The sequence below is a fragment of the Pelobates fuscus genome, chromosome 3 (genome assembly GCF_036172605.1).
Source record: "Pelobates fuscus isolate aPelFus1 chromosome 3, aPelFus1.pri, whole genome shotgun sequence".
Taxonomy (NCBI): Eukaryota; Metazoa; Chordata; class Amphibia; order Anura; family Pelobatidae; genus Pelobates; species Pelobates fuscus.
Genome location: NC_086319.1, coordinates 132650346 through 132675764, shown reverse-complemented (window position 1 = coordinate 132675764; position 25419 = coordinate 132650346). Strand labels below are relative to the sequence as shown.

General features: G+C 42.3%; 1 protein-coding gene across 6 annotated transcripts in view; it reads left to right on the top strand.

The window, feature by feature from the left end:
* Positions 1-25419, top strand: part of TCF7 (transcription factor 7) — a 228513-nt gene that overhangs the window by 170033 nt on the left and 33061 nt on the right. For 4 of the 6 annotated variants that reach the window (XM_063447484.1, XM_063447478.1, XM_063447480.1 and 1 more), the window contains exon 6: positions 8510-8596. The exons of the other annotated variants lie outside the window; for them this stretch is intronic. In XM_063447484.1, coding sequence (XP_063303554.1) covers positions 8510-8596 — 87 coding nt within the window. The remainder of the gene's footprint in view (positions 1-8509; positions 8597-25419) is intronic. 6 annotated transcript variants of the gene reach the window in all.

The following is a 25419-nucleotide window of genomic DNA, read 5'->3' as shown; positions in this document are numbered from 1 at the left end:
AGTAAGGGCTATGGAAAGCCCAGAGATCCAAAACATGGAATTAGGAGCTGAGATGCTCCAAACAAGTACTTTCTCTGCACTACCACAGAGAATAGGTCATGATGCCACAACAAAGATGGCTGCCAGACCAGACATTGTGTATTCCACTCCCAAGATGGCCACTGCCACCTCCAATATGGCTACCACTACATTTATAGCAGCGACTTACAACCCTAATATGCCACCTGAATTGGCAGATGATCTGCCACCATCAGCTGGCATGATAATACAACTCATTAAAGATCTGAGAGTTGATCTGAAAAACGACATTAAGAATGACTTTGACACTTTATATGGAGCCATGGAGGGCATTAATCAGCGAACGGAAATAATAGAGAATAGATTGCACTCTCAAGAGCAATCTCACCTGGATTTGGTTGAAACTGTAAAAGAGCTTCAGAAGCAAGTACACCAACAAGCGGAAAAGTTAGCGGACGCCGAGGATAGAAGTAGGCGTAATAACCTAAGGATTAGGGGGATCCCTGAAAATATAGACTCTCTGGAATTACAAAGTTATTTCCAGGCAATGGTGAAGTCAGCTCTACCAACTGCTAAAAATACGGATCTGCTACTGGACCGCATTCATAGATTGCCTAAACCCGGTAATGCGCCTGCGGCTGCACCCAAAGATGTGATAGTGAGATTTCACTATTACCACATTAAAGAGGAATTTCTGGGTGCAGTACGCACGTCAGGTCTCACGGGGGACTACAGTGGTATGAAGGTCTTCCAAGACTTCTCTGCCCAAACAATGAGGCGACGCAGAGAATTTCAACTTTTTACCGCGGATCTAAGACGAAGAGGGATAAGATATAGATGGGGATTCCCGGTTAAAGTCCTTTTCCGCATGGATGGCAGGAATTTCATAATCACGTCGCCTGAGGAAGGAATGGAACTCATCCAATCCATGAATAGAAGTCAGGTATCGCCTCATAGACTCTCGCCATCTACTCCTCTGCAGGCCAGCAAGAGAAGCAAATCGGACACTTCCTGAGTTTCCAGTTCATAGAGCTACAGTCTTCATTTTCCACGGTCGTAAATCGTTCGACACTTCAAGTTAAGATGTTCTTCCTATCTTCACTAATGATTTTTTTTTTATATACATATACACGTTTATTTTCATGATTTTTTTTTTTTTTATGGCTTGGTTCTGAGAAAACTTTATCTCTGCAACAGGCTTTCGAGTCCTGCTCCAGTCTGGAGATTTAGCGGGATTACTTTGAATTTTGACTTGTTTCTCCTGGTTATGACTGTCCTTAGAGTTTGCACACCAATGATTATTTGACATGCGACTTAACGGTTTATTTCAGAAACCGATTTGAACACTTAAATCTTTCCAAATTTTTACAATCAATATTATTTTATGGTCCCTTGTTTATTTATATATCATTTCATATTTAATTTTATTATTTTTTTATTGTTCTGTGATTTTTGTCCTTTCAAATGTCATATTTTACAGCTGCCTCTTTGTTTTTTCTTTTTTAATTTTTTTTTTTTTGTTTATTTATATTGCTCCCCTTGTATCCAGCAGCCTTCTCTCCCCCCAACCTGGGCCTAATACCCTGAGATGGAGAAACTTTTGTTGCTCTCCCTCATGGCCCTTTTTCACTGTTTGTTTATTTCCCCTGATAGGGGTATATACCCAAGTTTTTTGTACCCCGTTGATATTTTTATTTTTCTATTTTCTTTGACCATCCATCCTTTAAAATTTGGTAGAAATGTTTCCAGACCACGAATCACAGAAATGCCTCATACAAAAATGCATATTATGTGGCATCAGCGACTTGCACAAATTTGTTTATTTATTCCTGTAGACACATGTACACATCTTGAGTTTGTTGTGACAGTATTGTTGGATGTTTCTTTATTGGAAGGCGGTTGTTCGGACTCTCACAAAGTTGAATGTTCTTTTACTCTTTATCAAGCATTGCTGTTCCATAAATTATGGTTTTAAAATATGTCATTTAATGTGAGAGGCCTGAACACCGCCCACAAAAGACGCTTACTATTCAAAGAAGCAAAATCCAACAAATCAGATGTCATCTGTGTACAGGAAACGCATTTTAAAAATGATAAAACACATAAGATTATGTCAAAGCTTTTCCCAGTCCAATATCATAGCACTTATAAATCCAAGTCTAGAGGTACATCGATTTTCTTCCACAGGAATGTAGCATGTTCGACGAACAAAGTAATGACGGATGATGACGGGAGGTATTTAATATGGATAGGTTCACTTAACACTATTGAATATACTATAGTGAACATGTATTTTCCCAACACCGGTCAGTTGCAGTTCTTTAGGAAATTGATGGACTTAGTGAATGAGAATGTGAGAGGCAGCTTGGTAATGTGTGGCGATACGAATTTTGTTATGGACGGTGAATTGGATAACGCTAGGGAAGACAATGATCAACAACATAGAGGGGACAGCGACAGATTAGCAAACAAATGTTCCAGATACATGATTGAATGTGGTTTATATGATTCCTGGAGACTGATGCATGAGAATGAAAGAGATTTTACGTATTATTCTGTATCTAAAAATATGTATTCCAGGCTGGACAGGTTTATGGTCCAGAGCGCTTTAATCCCGCACATCTTGAAATCTGATATCTTAGACATTAACTGGTCTGACCATGCTCCAATCATAATGCATATTGACGAAATTGTTTCTTCAGCCCCGAATAGATCCTGGAAATTAGGCGATTATTTATTAAACGATTTTGTGAACAGATCATTGACGGAGAAAGCCTTGAGCGATTATTTTTTGGAAAATGCCTCACCCGAGGTTCCTGGCGAGGTGTCTTGGAATGCGCATAAGGCTGTGTTAAGAGGTCATTTTATTTCTAGAGCGTCTCACCTGAAGAAACTTAATAGCAATAATTTAAGAACATTGGAAAAAAGAACTGTACAATTTAAACTAGGCTAATAAATTTGGTCCCTCGTCTTCCCTATCAGCAATGATAGGAGAAATTAAGGCTAAAATTAACAAAATTAATTTAGATCGTACATCTCTTATGGTGAGACGTCTCAGGAAAACATTTTACTTAAAAGGCAACAGGGCCTCTACTCTTTTGGCATCCAAACTCCGGCATGTGAATGCACAATCAAAAATAACGTATTTACTTGATGATCAGGGGCGAAAAGTGTTTCATCCTACTAAAATCAGTGACATGTTTGCAGAGTATTATAGTAAACTTTATAATTTAGAATGTTATTCGAACCTTACCCAGCCTTCTGCAACAACCATTGATAAATTTTTAGACAGAGTGACATTGCCTCGGCTGTCTCCAGGACACTTAGAGAGCTTAGAATGTGAAATATCAGCAAAAGAGATAGCTGAGGCGATTAAACTTATGCCATCCGGAAAAGCCCCTGGTCCCGATGGATTCACTATTTTATACTATAAAACTTTTCAAGAAATTTTAATTCCCCACATGACCAAATTATTCAATTCCTATAAGTCCGGGGGAATGATGCCAGAGGAGTCCTTGGGCGCACGAATAGTCACCTTGCCAAAACCGGGAAAAACTCCTGATAGATGCCACAATTTTAGACCCATTTCTCTAATCAATAATGACTCAAAGATTTATTCTAAAGTTCTCGCAAATAGATTAACCAAATTAATCCCATTGCTAATAAATAAGGATCAAGTGGGTTTTGTAAAGGATAGACAGGCGCCCGATGGGACTAGAAGATTCATAAACTTGATTCAGCACATCAATATGACCAAAACGCCTTCATTGCTTCTATCTCTAGGCGCAGAGAAGGCGTTTGACAGGATACATTGGGGATATTTATGGAGAACGTTAGAAAGATTCAACATACCATCATCCTTTATCACAGCAATTAAGGCGCTATATTGTGCACCTTCCGCCCATGTCTCAGCTTCCGGTTTCACATCCAAAACGTTTTCTCTAACCAATGGGACGAGACAGGGGTGCCCTTTATCTCCAATTCTATTTGTTTTAGCAATATAACCTCTGGCTGAACTAATTAGAACAACCCCACAAATTGCAGGAATTGTTGTTAAAGAATCCGCTCACAAAATTGGCCTGTTTGCAGACGATATAATTCTAGCTGTCAAAAACCCAAAAGAATCTTTGAGCCACCTCAAAGACATTTTAACTCAATTTGGCGAGATATCGTACTACAAATTAAACGAGTCTAAGTCTCAGGACCTTCCATTTCATTTAAAAAATTCGGAATCCATTGCCCTTAAGAAATTATATTTATTTGATTGGAGAGCTGACTACATGGAATACCTTGGCATTCATTTATGCAAAAATTTGGTAAATATGCATAATCACAACTTGAGGAAAGCATGGTCGGACCTACAAAAGGAGATGGAGAGATGGGGCGGAATGGAACTTTCCTGGCTGGGGAGGGTCACATCTGTTAAAATGACGATACTACCAAAAATTCTATATTTTTTTAGGACCATCCCTTTGTCCATCCCATTATCATTTTTTAAGAAAGTTCACTCGACAATGATGAAGTTCATCTGGGGGAATAAGCCTGCTCGAGTGAAGCTCACTTCCTTGCAGCACCACAAATCGAATGGCGGTATCGGTGTTCCCGATATCCGCAAATATTATTTCGCCACTAACGCTGCAGTGGCTGTGAGCTTTAATAATCAGGTTGATAAACCCAGATGGATGGAAATAGAAGAATCAAAAATTTTACCGGTTAGATTGTCAGAAGACCTGGAATTGCAAAGTTATTTTTATCTACCAAGACTACACTTAAGGCCTGGGATATTGTTTTTAAAAATGATCATTCTCCCAGCATATATAGAGCAATGCCTATTGAGTTATTGAAAGATTATATTCCATCCTTAAAAATAGAACTGTTGAAGGAATGCTCTATAACTAATCTTGACAATTTTTTTCACGGCAATGCTATTCTTTCTTTGGAAAAATTTAAACTTAAGTATGGATTAACGAATGTATGTGAGTTGGATTGTAAGGTAATCATTGACAAATTGAAAGAACTATATAAGGTACCTGAAACGGATAAAAACTATAAAACGCTTGAGATGTCTCCATTAGAGAAAGCTTTTTTATGCAGCCCCACTAGTAAAGGCATGATATCCTTATGCTACTTGTTTTATAACGCCAAGCCCCTAGTTAAATTAAAACACATGTTGTCATGGGAGACAGAGTTGGGTGCCCAGTACGATCTAGAAGAATGGATCGTTTTTTTTAAAGATTTAAAAGGTATTTCGTATTGCACCGACCGCTTTGAAAATCATTATAAAATTTTATATCGTTGGTACCTGGCCCCGTCTAGATTGCACAACATGAACAATATGTATTCTGACCGGTGTTGGAGAGATTGTGGGGGTGTGGGCAATATGGCCCCAATATGGCCAGTGTTTGTGACCAAATGGCTACTAAAAAAGACTGGACATACCCCATTTGCAATACCTTGGGTTGTCTACTATTGCAAATGGTATGCCATTATGGGTGTAAATTTAATTCCTGGGCTACTATACAGTCTCAAAGGCAACGTAACCAATCTGGCGAATTTCAATTTCAAATGTAACACGCTATATTTGACCCTGTAACTTCCCAAAACACCATAAAACCTGTACATAGAGGGTACTGTTTTACACGCGAGACATCGCTGAATACAAATATGTGTATTGTATTGCAGTAAAAGCAAACAGTATTTTGACATCCACAGTTAAAATGTCATGTAGAACTAAAAAAAAATTAAAAAATTATTTTTTTCTCCCTTTTTTTATATATTTTTTATATTAAATTATGTTCAATACCTAAATATTTGATGTTAAATGAAAGCCCTGTTTCCCCTGAATAAAATGATATGTAATAAGGGGGGGGTGCATTTAATATGAAAGAGGTGAATTACGGTTGGACAGACATATAGCGCAAATGCCAGGTTTTGTTTACGTTTTGTTCTGTTCACAACTTGTACATTTGGCTGCGGTGTTAAGGGGTTAAAGTGCATTGATGTAAAAACATATTATTATATATATATATATTTTTTTTTTTTTGCCATATTCACTGTTATGCCTATTTTAATACTGGATGGTTATTCTCTTCCATTTCCAAGTTCCCCTTCCCTTCCTACCCCCAATACAATGTTTATATTCTTGTTGTTATACAAATATGTAAAACTTTAATAAAAATTATTTGAAAAGAAATGCAAGGTTAAAAACATTTCCAATAAATGAAGTAGAAACATTAGATGACTCTTTACAGGAAGTGTTTATGAAGGTTGTGTAAGTCACATGCAGGGAGGGGTGACTAGGGCTGTATAAACAAAGTGATTTAAGTCCTAAATGACAGAGAATTGAGCAGTGAGACTACAGGGACATGATCTATACATCAAAACTGCTTAATTAAAGGAGCACTATAGGGTCAGTGTAACGAAATCGCTGGCACCCCGACCGGGTACCTTCCGCTGACGAATGCTCCTAGTGCTTTCCTAGGACTACAAGCACTCTGCCCGACACCATAACCACTGCAGACTCCACGAACCGCCGCAGCTTGGTTGGGGTCTCGCCTTCTCCACCTACTCTGGACCCAAGACCAGGGTCCAGCTTCCAGTAGGTCAACCTCTCCGAATTTCCAGAGAGCAGTAACAGAACAAGCTCTTAGCAGAGCTTAGTGATTATACCCTGGGGAGTATAGTGATTATAGCAATCCCCAGAGTGTAGTTCCCCAATCCCCCCAAACATGAGCCGAAACTTCATGAAGGTCCAAGATGATCTGAACTTTTAATCACCATACACTGGCGTTTATGCAAGTCCCCATGCAATGGGACATCACACAGGGTGGGACATAGTACAACCAATCATTTGCAGGCAAAACGTAAAACACACCCAGCACAAACATACAATCCCTCCCCTCTGCCTGTGATATAATTACTGACACAATGGGTTAATGTAATTTATCACAGGCAGGAAAAATACACTTTTTATACATATACTGTAACTTTAAAAATATGCATCATATTCACATACATATTCGGAATCAGCATACTTTAAATATAAACATAACCAAAAGTGTGCGGCCGGTCAATTTTATGCAGAAAAATGACTAAGTCCCATTCGAACGTGTGTTCGAATTGCCGAACGGGACTTAGTCTCTGCAGCTGAAGATTCAGTGTAGGAGAAGGTAAGGGTCAGTGGTGTTTGTTGAAATGTGGCATTTCGTCACAGTTAGGAACACAAACATGTATTCCTGACCCGATAGGGTTAAAACCACCATCTAACCAACCTGGTCCCCTCTTGCCTCCCTAAAAATAGTAAAACTTACTTGTATTCAAGTCTGCAGCTGCTTATTTTGTCCCTGTTTCCTTTAGACCTGCCCACTGTCTGATGACATCAGCAGAAGTGGTAGCCTGATCCAATCACAGTGCTTCCCCATAGGATTGGCTGAGACTGACAAAGAGGCAGATCAGGGGCAGAGCCAGCACAATTCAAACACAGCCCTGGCCAATGGGCATCTCCTAATAGAGATGAATTGAATCAATGAATCTCTATGAGGAAAGTTCAGTGTATGCATGCAGAGGGTGGAGACACTGAATGTTTGGATGCATTTTAGGCAGCCACGACCCAGGGAGGATCTCTAACAGCTATCTGAGGAGTGGTCAGTAAAGTTACAATGCATTTTAGCTGAAAAGACAGTGTTTACATCAAAAAGCCTGAAAGTAATGATTCTACTCACCACTACCATTCTACTCACCACAACAAATCCAATAAGCTGTAGTTGTTCCGGTGACTATAGTGTCCCTTTATGCTAAAGTTGTTTTGGGGACTATAATGTCCCTTGAAGCTAAAGTTGTTTTGGGGACTACAGTGTCCCTTTAAGTATTACCATTTCATTTAATAATTTATTTAATAATTTATTGCATACATAGAGGGGTCTATTTAACTAGGGACAAGGATAATAAAGTGTTAGTAATACAGAGTTGTAATGTTTTAGTGTTCCTTTTACTGAACATTCCGAGCCCGACAACCACTACAGCCTACTGTAGGGGTTATGGTGCAAGGAGTAGCCCGGCACCCTCCCATGGTAACTAGTCAAACTATTTGAGAATGCTTTGACAGCTTACCTGGGCTCTACTGGACACAAGTTGCCACCTTTTCTCCGCTTTCTTTACACATCTGACACCAAAAGTGAATGAATTGGTCAGAGCACCTGATGAAAATAACAGACTTTTCTAGCCGCAATAAAGATTCACATTTCAGAAGAGTGGTTCACTATTTCAGGTTGTTCCTGGGTTCCATAGAGATAGATGGGTACATATTTTCATGGTTGGCTACCTGTACAAGTAGTGTTATTTTTTTAAATTTAATACCTCTAATATAAAAAAAAGTTAATATAATGTAACAAATACAGGTTTTTGTATTTTCTGCACTTTGTAATTAAAATTTTGGTAACAGCAACACTCACTAGAATTATTGACTTTTTGGATTATTTCTTCCCACTCACAGGCAAAGCCAGCCTGTCTATCCCTTATCATCTTGTGGATTTAGACAGCCTTATTCCTCCACACTGTCTCCTGGTGCTTCCTACTCCAGGTAAGTATTTGGCTGCCGAGATGGGGCAAGGGTTCCCTGATCTCTTGGCTTTGCAGCTTGCACTGCTCAAGCTTTTTTTTTGTCACATACAATGTTTGTGCACCCTCCAGATACGGGAGACTCTCCAGCTTTATGTGTTGCATCCGTGCTTTTCTTACGTTATGTTCAAAAAAGCATTCTTCTGATGTTTCAGTGTATGCAAAAATTGCAGCAAGAGAAACCAGCTTATGGCATATATGTAGAGTCTGTCTTGTTCATATCATTGTACATTTAGTTCTGACGTGGATAAATCACTACCTAGAGTATGTTCAGTAATAGATAAACATGTAGTCGATATAAATTGGGTGGTGCTAGGTTCCACTAATATTTCTTATAAGTCAAGCACAGTTTACAGGTAGAGTAACTGCAAAAATCCTTCTGTTTTGAGGTATGAGAAGGCTTATTATTATTTTTGGCAGTTATATAGCTCCAACCAGTGCTGGACTGAGAACTAAAAGCAGCCCTGGAAAAGATTCTATACCAGCCCAATAATGCATCGCGCCAGCATATTGTGCTGATATAGAGGGTGAAAAGATAACTTAAAATTGAAAACTATTACCTCGTTTAGTGTATCTTGTCTCCAATTGTCTCCTTTTTGTCTCTTACAGCCACCCTTGTAATTCTCTTTTAGCTCCCCTTGTGTATATTTTACTTCATCTTAGACACTGTGTTTTTTTTTTACCCTTCTCCAGCCTCTGTATGTCTCTTTCCCCCAGCCCCTTTGTCTCTTCCCCCCCCCTTCCAAATCCCATCTGTGTGTCTCTTTCTAACTCCAGACTCTGTGTGCCTCTTTCTCTTCTCCCAGCCACTCTGTGTCTCTTTTTCCCCCAGCCCAGCGTTGCCTCCCACAAACCTTGTGTGTCACTTTGTTCCCCTTACCTTCTGTATGTCTCTTTGTCCCCCCCAACAAACCTTATCTGTGTCTTTCTCCCCTCTCCTCTCTGTGTCTCTCTTCCCCCTCTCCTCCCTGTGTCCAGGGCTGGACTGGCCCACCGGGACACCGGAAAATTTCCCGGTGGGCCGGCACACTAGGTGGCCGGTGCGCGGCCGCCTAGTGTGCACCAGCCCGGGCCGCAATTACAGGGTGACAGGCAGGAGGGGATGCGCTCCCCTCCTGCCGGTCACAAAATGTAGCGTGGCCGGACAGGCAGACCGGGTAGGGTAGGGGCAGTGGCACAGGGCCAGCCTCTTCTCCTTGGGGGGCCCCCCGAGGCTGGCCCTGCTTACACCCGGCTGGCAGTCAGGCTGGCCGGTGCGCGAGGGAGCACTCTCCCCTAAGTGCTTCCTCTTCAGCTCCCTCGCGCACCGCACTGATACCGGAGCCGGAAGATGACGTCATCTTCCGGCGCCGGTAACAGTACGCGGCGCGCGAGGGAGCTGAAGAGGAAGCACTCAGGGGAGAGTGCTCCCTCGCGCACCGGCCAGCCTGCCTGCCCGCCGGGTGACCGGCCCCCCAGGAGCCCAGCAGCACCACTGGACCCCAGGGAATCCCCTCAGCACTCCAAAAGGTAATGAGTCTGGGGGGATTAAATAAAAAAAATGTGTTAGTGTGTGTGTGTGTTAGTGTGAGTGTTAGTGTGTGTGTGTGTGTTAGTGTTACTGTGAGTGTTAGTGTGTGTGTGTGTTAGTGTGAGTGTTAGTGTGTGTGTGTTAGTGTTACTGTGAGTGTTAGTGTGTGTGTGTGTTAGTGTTACTGTGAGTGTTAGTGTGTGTGTGTGTGTGTGTTAGTGTTACTCTGAGTGTTAGTGTGTGTGTGTTAGTGTTACTGTGAGTGTTAGTGTGTGTGTGTTAGTGTTACTGTGAGTGTTAGTGTGTGTGTGTGTTAGTGTTACTCTGAGTGTTAGTGTGTGTGTGTGTTAGTGTTACTCTGAGTGTTAGTGTTACTGTGTGTGTTAGTGTTACTGTGAGTGTTACTGTGAGTGTTACTGTGAGTGTTACTGTGAGTGTTACTGTGAGTGTTAGTGTGTGTGTTAGTGTGTGTGTTACTGTGAGTGTTAGTGTTAGTGTCAGTGAGTGTGTGTCTGCTAGTGAGTGTGTTACTGTTACTGAGTGTGTTTGTGTTAGTGAGTCTGTTTGACGTCTGTTAGTGAGTGTGTGTTTGTCAGTGAGAGTGTATGTTTTGTAAGTGAGTGTGTATGTATGTCTGTCGCTGAGTGTGTCTCTGTCAGTAAATGTGTGTGTCTGTTAGCTAGTGTGTATGCGTCTGTTCGTGAGAGTGTGTGTGTGTCTTCAGCACTTACCTTTCTCCAGCGCCGGACTCCCTTGGCGCTGGGGATCCCTCCGCCGCTCAGCTCCGAATGCGCATGCACGGCAAGAGCCGTGCGCGCATTCAAACCGCCCATAGGAAAGCATTACTCAATGCTTTCCTATGGACGTTCAGTGTCTTAGAATCGCGGAAGCTCCTCTAGCGGCTGTCAGTGAGACAGCCGCTAGAGGCTGGATTAACCCTCAGTGAAACATAGCAGTTTCTCTGAAACTGCTATGCTTTTAGCTGCATGGTTAAAACTAGAGGGACCTGACACCCATACCACTTCATTGAGCTGATGTGATCTGGGTGTCTGTAGTGGTCCTTTAACCCCTTAAGGACATGTCATGATTCCCTTTTATTACAGAAGTTTGGTCCTTAAGGGGTTAAGTGTGTGTGCATCTGCATGCACTGGTGTACATACCGCGGTCGCAGGGGTCGCAACCCCTGCGACCAGGTGCCCGCAGCCATGTGTTGCGGCCCCGGCCTGCGCAGAGTAAGCGTGCGGGGAGGGGGGGGGCAGGGATCAATTTTCGCACCGGGGCCCCATAGGTCATGTGTACACCACTGGGTAGGGGAGCTTCTGTTCCCCTACCCGGTCTGACAGGAACCTGCAAGCGAGAACGCTCCTCCCGCGAGCAGGCATGTTGGAGCGTTGCCGTGCGTTACCATGGCAACGCTCCGATCTGCCTGCTGTTCTCGCGGGAGAAGAGCGAAGTCAGCCTGCAGCCAGAGGAGCTGCAGGCTGAACAGCACGCGCCACCACTGGACCACCAGGGATTGAAAAGTTCCCCCTCTCCCCTGGGCCCTGACCAAAGGTAAAGGGGGAGGGGATTAAAAAAAGTTTTTTTTTATATAAATATATCAATGCTATAACCCACCCCCATACACACACTACACTCCTCCCCCCACCAACAGCACCCCTCCACACACACAGAACCCCCCCCACACACAGAACACCTTCACGCACACAGAACTTCTTTATGCACGCAGAACCCCTCCACACATAAAAAGCACCCCTTCACGCACACAGCACCCCTTCACGCACACAGCACCCCTCCATGCACAAATGATTTCTTTTATGTTTGAGTGATAGTTTTCTGTTTTTTTCCCGCTTCCATATCTGCGCACTATGCTGGCGCGATGCATTACGGGGCTGGTATGGAATTTTTTTCCAGGGCTGCTTTTCATTCCCAGTCCGGCCCTGCCTGTGTCTATCTTCCCCCATCTCCTCCCTGTGTCTATCTCTTACCCCTCTGTCTCTTTGTTCCCCTTCTGCTGTGTCTCTCTCTTACCCCTCTGTATCTTTGTCCCATCTTCCCTGGTGGGAATTTGAAAAAATAAACAGACGATAACCACGAGTTATAGGTCATTTCAAAAGATTTGTATAGAATGGTGCAAATTCCCCTTTAATTGTACTCAAACAAGGGGAGAGCTTTTTCACACAAAGAAAACACACACACTTAAAGCCCTATTACTAGTTAAAGCAAGTGCTTTCAGTCAGGAGCCACATATATTAAGCAAAATGTGATATGTATAAGCCTGTTTTAGTTCATACAAACTTTTAATGGAAGTTTTCAGCTCAACCTGTGGTAACAGGCAAAATTCATTAAATGGTAATGGACAAGATCAAAGGTTTGCTTGTAGCAGCACCATTAGCTGAACTCTTCTGTCACTAATGTATTGTTTGAAACAAGTCATAAATTGTGCATTACACACAGAGACCCATTTTATAAAAGAACCTAGAGTCACCAGACCGGTTTAGAGTTTAAAAAAACTACATGGTACATGAGATTTTTCAAGGCAGTTATCCAATACATTAACAGTAAGAAAACAATTAAAGATGAATTGTGCCAATTCTACTTGTTAAGATAACAAATTTCATTTTAGGGGAATTTTCTTAGTACTACCGCAAATCGCCATGATTATGTATTATATACTTTTAAAAGGCTATCCTTTTTACAAAACAGTTATATGGGTAATCGATAGGGACAATCTAAGCAACACTGCCACACACTGTTATATCGGCAAAAATAAAACTCTTACATTTTAATTGTGCACCTTTATTGCAGCTTGAGAGGAAATGCATTTGGTATACTTTATACAGTGGCTTTTCTATCTCATAACAGAAGGAAAGGCTGATTCCAGGCTGGTGTATATATCATTTATGAAAGAGACACTCTAAGCAACAAAACAACTTCAGTTTTGTACATAGTGGTGGTTTTAGTACATCGATTAGAGGAAAGAAACCTATGGCACTTGAGGCTGCCAGAGCCAAATAGGCTCTAGCCTACCAGGAGTCCCAGTGGGACTTCAGATATTTGCTAGAGCAATCTGAGTGGTGATTGCAGGTGGTAAGGGACAATCCTTAATTTACGCACTGCAGCACTTAAAGAAAGTGATCTCAAATCACTTCCTCCCAGCGCTCGTGAACAGTATCCACACTGGAGTAGAGCAGCCCACAGCGGCTCATGCTCATGACCTGTACCTTGCCAGCCCAGTCCCCACTAGACACCAGGGAAGCTAGATATACACAGACCTGTAGAATAAACCTCCCCCTCTCATACAAGTAATACAAACAGACACACAATCCCTACAAACATAACACTACTATTACTAACAATCCACATACACATACAACAACACAAGTAGCCTCTCACATGCAATACCACGAGCAGCCCCACTCATGCACCCACCACCAAACACACAATGTGACATATCATCCACACATAAAATTCCACAAGCAGGCCCCATACACAGCCCACATTCATAGGTATCATACACAATACCACAAACTGCTCATGAGCATATAAAATATAACAGCCCAAATATGCACAAATGCAATACTACAAAACAACTGCAGCACCAATAAAAACACAAGCCAAATACGGAAACATACACCTCAATTTAAAAAAAATAGGACTGGCAAACAAATTAACTGCAAGATCTTATTTTGGCGAAATACTACTAAACGTTTGTCTACCTTTGGTATAGATCGTGCTGCTGCAGTGTCACTGCTTAAAACACTATAGTCACCTATACAACTTTTGGTAATGAAGCGGTTTTAGTGTATAGATCATGCCTCTCAGGTTTTACTGCTCAATTCACTGCCATTTAGCAGTTAAATCACTTTGTTTCTGTTCATGCAGCCCTTGCCCCACCTCCACTGGATATGATTGACACAGCCTCATTGAAAAAAAAAATGATTTCACTTTCAATCAGACGTAATTTACCTTAAACAATTTTATCTCTGTAAATTGAACTTTGAACACTATAGGCAGCCAGACCACCAGACCACTTCAACACTTTAAAATGGTCTGGATACACTGGATACAATGTCTAGCTCTGCATGAGGACACTCTGTGGCATGAGGCCTAATGCGCATGTGCAATGGGTCCCTTCGATCGGATGAGGCGGAGGGCAATCCAGTAATGGATTCGGGTAAGTGAATAAAAGGTTATTTAACCCTTTACAACGCTGGGTGGGAGGGCTACTGGGACTGAGGAATATGTTAGTGTTAGGAATATAGCTTAACAATAAAAGAAAAAACTTGTAACGAGAATATACCCCTACACGCAGGATCCAGCTAAACAGAAGGCAGAACAGAGGAGAGATACGTCTACCGGACCTTAGAATGGCCGGACTCGACGTATATAGGAGAAGTACAGAGTCCGGAACAATCCGAGGTCAAGGGCACAAAGAGACAGCGTAAACGAGGACAAGCCGGGGTCTGGTACACAGGAAACAGCAAGCCGGCAAACAGAACAGACAAGGATAAAGCGAAAACGAAGTCAGAATACAAAGCCAAGGTCAAATACGGAGGAACACAACTGAACACAACAAGCGCTAAAGGGAACTGAAACAGAAACCACGATAGGGCAAGGAACTAAGGGAAAAGGGTAAGTATAAATAGGTTCAAAACTAATGTGATTGGCTCCTGTCACTTCCACACCCCCAAAAGGTAAGTGTATGGGGTGTGTGGGATGACAGGGGCCAATGGGAGCCTTTTGGCAATTTAGGCTCCCACTGTCTCTTTAAGAGCGCGCCCGAGACTCGCGGCGCGCTCTTAGATTCAGGCGGGACATGTGACCGCATCTCGCGGTCACTGCCCGCCTTCCTGTCTGAAGCGTCGGATGAGCCGCGTGCGGCTCGTGCAGCCGCAGGACCGCACGCGGCTTGAAGAGAGGACCGCGGCCGGCCCCTGGGAAAGGTGAGTAACGCTACAGTACGCCCCCTGAGGACACGCCCTCCGGGCGGGCAGGACTAGGTCGGGCAGGAAAATGTGAATGGAAAGAACACACAAGGCGGGAAGCATGAACAGCATCAGCAGAAATCCAACTGCGCTCCTCAGGCCCATAACCCTGCCAATGTACCAAGTACTGAAGCCGACCCCTAAGGAAACGAGAGTCAAGAACAGCAGACACTTCGAATTCCTCATGACCCTCCACAGAGACAGGAGGAGGAGGAGGGGCATGCCGGGTATAGCGGTTGCGCACGTAAGGCTTCAACAACGAGGTGTGAAAAACATTAGGTATGCGCAGATTCTTAGGCAGACCCAAGGCATAAGAAACGGGATTAACCTTATGTATAATACGATAAGGACCAATGAAGCGGGGAGCCAATTTCATAGAAGGCACCCGGAGGCGAATGTTCCGCGTGGAAAGCAAAACTCTGTCCCCCACAACATAGGAAGGAGCCGCTCTGCGATGCTTGTCAGTCTGAGCCTTCTGGCAAACAGCAGAGTCAACCAAAGAACGCTGAACCTGCTCCCAAGTATTACGCAAACCAGCCAAATGCTCATCCAGAACTGGCATGCCCTGTGAGGAGAATGCAGCCGGGAGAACAACGTAAAACGAATGCAGCCATAGACGACGTAAAAAGGGCTATTCCGAGCAAATTCAGCCCAAGGAAGCAGGTCAGACCAATTGTCCTGATGGTGAGACACAAAACAACGGAGGTACTGCTCCAGAGACTGGTTGGCACGTTCAGCAGCTCCATTAGACTGGGGATGGTAAGCGGAAGAAAACGAGAGAGAAATACCCATTTCTGTACAAAAGGCTTTCCAGAACCTGGAAATAAATTGGCTACCCCTATCGGACACAATAGATAAGGGAATGCCATGTAACCGAAATACTTCTCTAGCGAAGATAAGGGCCAGTTCCTTGGATGTGGGCAACTTGCGAAGAGACACAAAGTGAGCCATTTTGGAAAACCGGTCAACTATCATCAGGATGACTGTGTTACCATTCGAAGGGGGTCATTCAACAATAAAATCCATAGATAGGTTGGACCAAGGTCTCTCGGGAACGGGTAACGGATGCAACAGCCCACAAGGAACTCTACGAGAGGATTTCATACAGGCACAAGTAGTACAAGCACTTATATAGTCAGTGACATCCTTTTCGTAAGGAATCCCACCAAAAATACCGAGAAACAGCTGACACTGTTTTGGAAATACCAGGATGTCCAGCAGTCTTAGTATCGTGATATAGTGACAGAATATCCCGTCTCTCGGGAACGTCAACGAACAATTTATCATTAGGCCTCTCGCTAGGTGCCATGCTTTGTTTCACTTGTATGGCCTGCAAGAGGGACGAGGAAATAGACAATACAGTAGTTGCTATTATCCTGTCTGGGGGAATGACAGGAGTAACATCAATCTCCTGTTTGTCAATAGTTTCAAACTGTCTGGACAGAGCGTCCGCTTTAGTGTTCCGATCACCTGGCCTATAGGTGATTATATAATTGAAATGGGACAAGAACAGTGACCACCTAGCCTGCCTGGAAGACAATCTTTTAGCTTCGCTAAGGTAGGACAGGTTCTTATGATCCGTAAATATGAGGATGGGATCCTTAGTGCCTTCTAACAAATGTCTCCATTCTTTGAGTGCTAAAATGATAGCAAGGAGTTCGCGATTACCCACATCATAATTCTTCTCTGCTTTGGACATTTGTTTAGAAAAGAAGCCACAAGGATGCAATGGCTTTTCAGGAGACTCTCTTTGAGATAAAACAGCACCTACCCCGATATCTGAAGCATCAACTTCAAGTATATGGGCAATGAGGGAAAGGATGCTGTAAAATAGGTGCAGAGGCGAACGTAGTCTTAAGGAAGTCAAAAGCTTGAAGTGCCTCGGTAGACCAGACACGAGTATTGCCATCCTTTTTTGTCATACGAGTAATAGGTGCTACAATAGACAAAAAACCTTTGATGAAACGTCTATAATAATTAGAGAAACCCAGAAAACGCTGGATGGCTTTTAGACCTTGCGGCAGAGGCCATTCTATGACAGCAGCGAGCTTCCGGGGATCCATACGAAAACCCTTAGCGGAAATCAAATACCCCAAAAACTGGACTTCGGATTGGTCGAATAGACATTTTTCTAATTTACAATAAAGACCATTAGCAAGAAGGGTCTTCAGAACGGTCGTAACATGCCTGTGATGAGTGTGTAAGTCTGTAGAATATATTAAAATGTCATCCAAGTACACAATAACAAATGAGTGAATAAAGTCTCTTAAGACATCATTAATAAATTCTTGGAATACTGCTGGGGCATTGCAAAGCCCAAATGGCATGACGGTATACTCATAATGACCTGACCTAGTGTTGAAGGCTGTCTTCCATTCGTGGTCCTTTTTTATACATATCAAATTGTATGCTCCTCTAAGATCTAATTTGGTGAATACCGTAGCACGTTTAAGCCTGTCAAACAATTCTGTTATTAATGGTATAGGGTAAGCATTTTTGATGGTGATTTTATTAAGACCTATATAATCAATGCAAGGTCTTAAATCACCTTCTTTCTTCGATACAAAGAAGAACCCCGCTCCAGCCGGAGAAGAGGATCTCCTAATAAATCCCTTGTCTAATGATTCTTTAATATATTCCTCCATGACACGGTTTTCTTGAACCGATAAGGGGTACACCCTGCCCTTTGGAGGTATAGTGCCAGGCAACAAGTCAATAGCACAATCGTAGGGTCTGTGAGGCGGTAATTTGTCAGCCTCTCTTTTATCAAAGACAGTCTTTAAAGATAAATACTGAGAGGGTATAGCCGTAGACAAAGGAGGAGTGGTAGGAACATTAATAGAATTCACAGGCGTGACTTCAATAGTACATGACTCATGGCAGGCTTCACTCCATGATTTTATCTGCCCTGTCTCCCAGTCAAAAATGGGATTGTGGGCACGTAACCATGGATACCCTAACACTAACTGTGAAGAGGGAGAGGTGATGACCTGGAACCGAATGGTTTCATAGTGTAAAACCCCTGTGTACATGTGTAACGGTGCAGTCTCATGAGTAACAACTGGAGATATCAATGGTCTACCATCTATGGCCTCAACGGCCAAGGGTATCTCCTTCTCCCTGATGGGAATGTTGTTTTTCTTTACAAAACCAGAGTCTATAAAATTCTCAGCTGCCCGAGAGTCAACCAAGGCGTATATATTTTCAACTATACAACTCTCTCCCAAATGTAAAGAAACAGGGAGAAGCAGTCGGTTAGGAGGCAATGTAGGAGACTTAGAAATCACACCCAAGGCCAGTCCCCTATAAGGTCTTAGGTGCGAGAGTTTTCCGGGAGCAAAGGACATTCCTTTACCATATGGTCTCTCCTACCACAATATAGGCAGAGTCCCTCCCTTCTCCTATGTAATTTTTCATTATCAGAGAGTTTGGCAACCCCTAATTGCATAGGTTCCTCTTCAGATACTTTAACACTCTCCGGTATATTAACTCTGGGGTGAATAGGTGTAACAAAACGTCTATTTCTGTTCTTGGTATAGAGCCTGTCTCGAATCCTATTATCTATATCAATGAGGTAGTCAATAAGGTCCTCTAAGGCAACAGGAAGCTCCTTAGCTGCTACCTCATCCAATATAGAGTCTGATAAGCCTTCCATGAAGGCAGTAGTTAACCCATTGTTGGTCCAATCTACCTGTGAGGCAAGGGTACGAAACTGAATAGCGAAATCAGCCACAGACCTAGAACCCTGTTTAACTCTCATTAATGCTCTTGCGGCATTCTTAGACCTTTTCATAGTGTCAAAAGTTCTGCGAAAAGCTGTAAGAAAACTGTGAAAGTCATGCACCATAGGTCCATTAGCTTCCCAAATAGGATTTGCCCATTCAAGTGCTTTGTCGGTAAGTTGGTGCATAAAGAACCCAACCTTAGACCTCTCTGTGGGAAATGAACGTGGATACATCTCAAAGTGAAACTCTATTTGGTTAATGAACCCTCTGCATGTCTTAGAATCCCCTCCATACCTAGGAGGAGGTGTTAAATGGGCCGTAGCATTAGGCACAGTCGTTACTTCAGGAAGAAGGGGTGTAGGAGGGTTAGGTGTGGTTGCTGGAATGGTTCTAGCTAAGAGCGTCTGGAGAGCCTGGGCTATCTGATCCATTCGGTGATCCTGCTCTACAAATCTAGCCTCATGGGACGCCATCTGTTGAGCTAAATCTGCGGGGTCCATGGTCCTATCGTAATGTAACGAGAATATACCCCTACACGCAGGATCCAGCTAAACAGAAGGCAGAACAGAGGAGAGATACATCTACCGGACCTTAGAATGGCCGGACTCGACGTATATAGGAGAAGTACAGAGTCAGGAACAATCCGAGGTCAAGGGCACAAAGAGACAGCGTAAACGAGGACAAGCCGGGGTCTGGTACACAGGAAACAGCAAGCCGGCAAACAGAACAGACAAGGATAAAGCGAAAACGAAGTCAGAATACAAAGCCAAGGTCAAATACGGAGGAACACAACTGAACACAACAAGCGCTAAAGGGAACTGAAACAGAAACCACGATAGGGCAAGGAACTAAGGGAAAAGGGTAAGTATAAATAGGTTCAAAACTAATGTGATTGGCTCCTGTCACTTCCACACCCCCAAAAGGTAAGTGTATGGGGTGTGTTGGATGACAGGGGCCAATGGGAGCCTTTTGGCAATTTAGGATCCCACTGTCTCTTTAAGAGCGCGCCCGAGACTCGCGGCGCGCTCTTAGATTCAGGCAGGACATGTGACCGCATCTCGCGGTCACTGCCCGCCTTCCTGTCTGAAGCGTCGGATGAGCCACGCGCGGCTCGTGCAGCCACAGGACCGCTCGCGGCTTGAAGAGAGGACCGCGGCCGGCCCCTGGGAAAGGTGAGTAACGCTACAAAACTATAGTCACCAGAACAACTACTGCTTATTGAATTTGTTCTGGCGAGTAGAATCATTACCTTCAGGCTTTTTGCTGTAAACACTGTCTTTTCAGAGACAATGCAGTGTTTACATTACAGCCTAGTGATAACTTCACTGGCCACTCCTCACATGGCTGTTAGAGATCCTTCCTGGGTCATGGCTGCCTAAAATGCATCCAAAAATTGTGTCTCCACCCTCTGCATGCAGACACTGAACTTGATTCAATTCATCTCTATGAGGAGATGCTGATTGGCCAGGGATGTGTTTGAATTGTGCTGGCTATGCCCCTGATCTGCCTCCTTGTCAGTCTCAGCCAATCCTATGGGGAAGCATTGTGATTGGATCAGGCCACCACTTCTGATGATGTCAGCTGACAGCTTGCTATTCTGAGGCAAACAGCATGCAAAGCTACAGCTTCAGGCCTGAATACAAGTAAGATGTTGCTATATTTAGGGAGGCATGAGGGGCCCAGGGGGCTAGATGGTGGTTTTAGCACTATAGGGTCAATAATGCATGTTTGTGTCCCTGACCCTATAGTGTTCCTTTAACAATAAAGTGTTCTTTTAAGCACAGTATGCATATATAATACTCTTACTGCATACAGTAAGGAAGCCAACAGCATTGTATGATCAGTCACACATCATTAAAATATCTTACATTTTTACTAGAGACATTTTCAGACGTCATTGTCTTCTTTTTGTATGCATCATAGTTTATAGATCAAAACATCTAATTTTATAACTTGTGAGATCCAATATGTTTGGGTTCTAATACTAAGTATCTTACTTCTTAATATTTTAATCTATTTTTCTACAGTTTCACAGTTTTCTTTAATTTTACCTCCTCATTTGTATACTGTTGTATACGGCATTTCAGAATATTGTAAACAATAGGCACCAAGATACTTCCGGGTGGCAGACCGCGAGCTGCTTCCACTGACCTGAAGAGAAAACTGTCCATAAAAGACAACTCACTTTACCACAAAGGAAACAAGGAAATTAACAAAACTCAGTTATCATGACAGCACTATGTGTGTCTGAGGACAATGTGTCATCAAGTATGGCTTTACAATCCTGCGCACAGTGCCGGGAAGGATGATGAGTACGACCCTGCTTAGCAGCTCCTGGATTACCTTTGCCACACTCTGTGTGTGATTTTAGCAGTTTTTAAACTGTGAGGTCACATTGAGGGCTGATCAGGTCTTGGAACATCGTGGGTCTTTTTCCCCTTTTCTGCTGCAGATCTGAATGTATTGTGAAGTGCCATTCAGAGCCATTTACAGGGAGAGATATGCACAAATAGGGCAACTGCTTTCTCCCTCCCATCCATTCTTATTTCACGACTGCTAATCATCTTCTCATTTTGTGGGATTAGGACTGAATTTTAATTCCTTCTGCTGCTTCCTGAATACTTTGAAATAAACATCCTTTAAAAGCAAAAAAAAAAAAAAGGATCAAGACAGGAAGCTGTATGGGGAATTGCACGTTGTGTATTAATAAAGTGAGTAAATAGAACGCTTCGGCTTTTTCCACTCAGAAGAACGTCTATTATTGTTGTGACGTCATGGTGAACTGTCGTATATCAGAGATAGTCCCAAAGTCTAACAAGTAGAGAGAGAGAAAAAAAAATAAAGCTTTCTGGAGACAGTCAAAAGAAGAAAGAAATATCTTAGAAAGAAGTTTGTACTTAAAATGTAACTTTTATTATGATAGTCAAGTCAATAAGTAGTTTAAAATCCAGAGTAGCCCAGTGATCCTCACGGGTTTTTCTCTGGGAGCCACAGAGGCTATAAACAGCCAGTAAGAGAGCCACATTTACCCCAAATCTCTGTAGCCTATCAATTTAGCTAATTTTATGCAACTGAAAACCATACAATTTAAACATATAATGCAGACAACTGTAATACTTATTAAAACAACATCCTCTTTTAAATACAATTAAAAGGAAAACTGGCTTTAATCACCATTAATACTGAGACTAGAGGAAGGATGCATTAATTTTCTTAACTCCCTTCTTACTGAATGTCTTTCCATCTTCTCACCCCATTTATATCTTTTTTTTCCCATCTCCTCACCCATAACACACGTCTCATTTCCATCTCATCATCCTAATTTATGCCTCTCTTCCATCTCGTCATGCTTAAACTATGTCTCGTAATATACTGCAACCCTACCTGTAGATTTACAGCTTCTCTATTTTACTCTCAGCTTCTCTCCCCCTGTGTCTTTCCAATTATCCCTCTGCCTCTCTCAGCACATGCCCAAAATAAGGGCTAAACAGCTCCATAATTTTTCTATCCTTAAATACAGCAACCCCACATAACAGATTTAGGGAGTTATCGACTAAACAGCTAAAAGTAAAAAATTAAGAAAATCCATATTCTTAAAAGAACACTATAGGGTCAGGAACACAAACATGTATCCCTAACATGTATAACATTGTCTAACATTGTAAAATTGTACCTTTATTCCAGTCTGGTGGTGCTGGCTCTGCCCCTGATGTGCCTCCTTGGCTGACATCATCAGAAATGATGTTTTCCCATAGGTCAGCATTAGATTGGCTCAGATTGTCAATTCTGATTATCCCAGCCATGTAGGTAGGCTGAGGGGCAGAGCCAAACTCCACCCTGGCTAATCAGTATCTCCTTATACAGATGCATTGAATCGATGCATCTCTATGAGGTAAGTTCAATGTCTCCATGCAGAGGATGGAGACACTGAATGGCATTGCAGCATTGCCCCAGGAAGTACCACTAGCGGCCATATAAGAAGGGGCCAGTGAAGGTATCCTTAGGCTGTAATGTAAATACTGCATTTTCTCTGGAAAAAAAAAATGTTTACTGAAAAAAGCCTGCAGAGACTGACTATACTCACCAGAACAACGACATTAAGCTGGAGTTGTTTTGGTGACTATGCTGTTCCTTTAGTTTTGCTCTGGCAGTAGTTTAATAGTTAACTCCCTGATTTGCTTTTATGGCACTAGCCTGTAAGCAATTGCATATTGTAGACCTGTTGGATGAAATGGGGCACAAAAACAATGGTGTCACTTAAGATTCTTTACAATATATAAGAAGTAAGTGTTTCATGATGGCTCCCCTTTAAAGGGACTCTCCAGGCAGAGTCTTTTACTCACCTCGTTCCAGCGCGGGGAGCCTCGTGAAGCCGCGCCCCCTATTTCGTCAAATGACGAAATAGGCGGGCGCAAGCAGGGAGCAATCAGACGCACAGTGCCTTCTCTCTCCTGCACATATTTTAATACGTCTGACGTATACAGGGCCTTTTTAGGGCCCTGCATGATAGGAAGTCCCTCTGGTGGTCGTCTGAGTGACGGCCACTGGAGGTATTCCTATCAATCAATGTAAACACTGTATTTTCTCTGAAAATACAGTGTTTACATTAGATTGCCTGCAGGGAGCTATAGATCATACCTGAACAACTACATTAAGCTGATTAAGGCTTAGCTAACGAGATCTTAAATTTCAAATTCTCAAACAAAACTAAGCATACTCTAGTCCTCTGTATAATATTACTTGTGGGTGATCTGTACAGTAACAACATAATTGTTTAATATAAAAATAGAAATCCTATCAAATAGGACTATTGAACTGCTAAAAGTAAATTCGTAGAAGTGCAAATAATATAGCAATTCCAGTGGCAAAGTCGAACCTGTGCAAAAGAGGATAGCCTTTTTTTAATAATATTCCAGGACCCCGCTATAACAAGGCAGAGAAAAACTATGTATTAGGGAACCATTATCTGTCTTACAGCACCAGCATAAGAGTGCTAGGGATGGCAAAAATGTCAATTAGAATTCTGGGGGCATGCAATACATTTTGGAAAGGGTGGTGTAGATTATCTATTCATGGGTGACTTTTGCCCATTAAATCGGTGTTCTCCAACCCAGTCCTCATGGATCACCAACGGTCCAGGTTTTGTCAGTATCTCCATTGGAATAAAACATGGAAATACATAAATCCAGGACTGTTGGTGGTCCATCAGGACTGGATTGGGACCACTGCACTATATCATTCTTTATTACCGGTAATATGTTGTCTAGTGCTCATTCATTCCTCTCACATTAAATGCGGTGTACTGTTGTCAGTTTGAACTAATCAGGAATTAGGACACTTCCCTATCCTCTCCATCCAGTTATATAAGCAGATCAGTACCTCCACCTGCTGATGCGTTTTGGTGCTGACTTTTCAGCTTTATGTAATTTTTTAAATAATCATCATAAACTAGTATATTTTAAACCATTACTTGGATGTCTGAAAGAGGTTTTTTGTTTTTGTTTTTTATATAGCTTTGCTGTATTCATTTTGCTTCAGTGTGTTGAGAGTAGGCTTGTAGCTAGATTCTGTAAAATAAAACTGCCTAATATAGAATGAAAGTAGATATCTGTCTAATCTATTAAACATTAATTCTTACACGTTATTTACTGTAACCCACACACATACATCTGAATTATAGATACAACTTTCTCTTAGCTTTAATTTATTATAAATTTATATTAATAGTGTTGCAAGAGTGAACACCAACACAACTGCCCATCAAGCACATCCATCCCACACAGAAGCAAATATTGTAGGACAATATCCAATGTAATAACTTATAAACTTGTACTCACTATTGTCATGCTCAAAAGGACAGCAAATCCCATTGAACACATTAGAGGACAAACAGACATTCATGTGTTAAAATCCAACAGGTTCATTTATCCCCATAGAGACTTTAAATGGTGATGGCTAGGGGTTTCTGCAGGACTGGAATAGGGACTTGGGCCAATACCTAACTCAGGAGGAATTAATTAGTATTCCATAATGAGCTCTGTTTGATGTGAGCACCATAATTGTATGAGGAATACCTACTTTTTTATTGTCATTCATCCCCTCTACAAACAACTTCCAGCCCCATCACTACCTAACCATAGTTGTAATTATCTTCCAAGAGAACAGAAAGGATAAAAACAACAAACATGTTTGTTGCTTTTTTTTTGCTTCCCCATCTTCTGCTAGCCTCTTTTGTTTTGTCTTTAACATGTGGTGTCAAATGACCTGCAATATAAGCTGTGGCTTGAGGGGAACTTACACCCCTACACTTCAATCTTTATTTTTTATTTTTTGTGTGCCTCAACGGTCAGTATTTTTTGCTGCTCTCTGACCTGGGCAAGCGGGAGTGACTAAATGGAGCTGGGGCAGAGATACTTAGAGAGGCTTGGAAGAGCTGTAAAGCTATATAGGGGGTACTGTAAAGGGTATATGGAATGAATGTGATCTAAAATTCCCATAATTATCTGCTAGCATATGAAGCTCATTGAGCATTATTTGAATTGCACTTTACAAGTATCCCAGG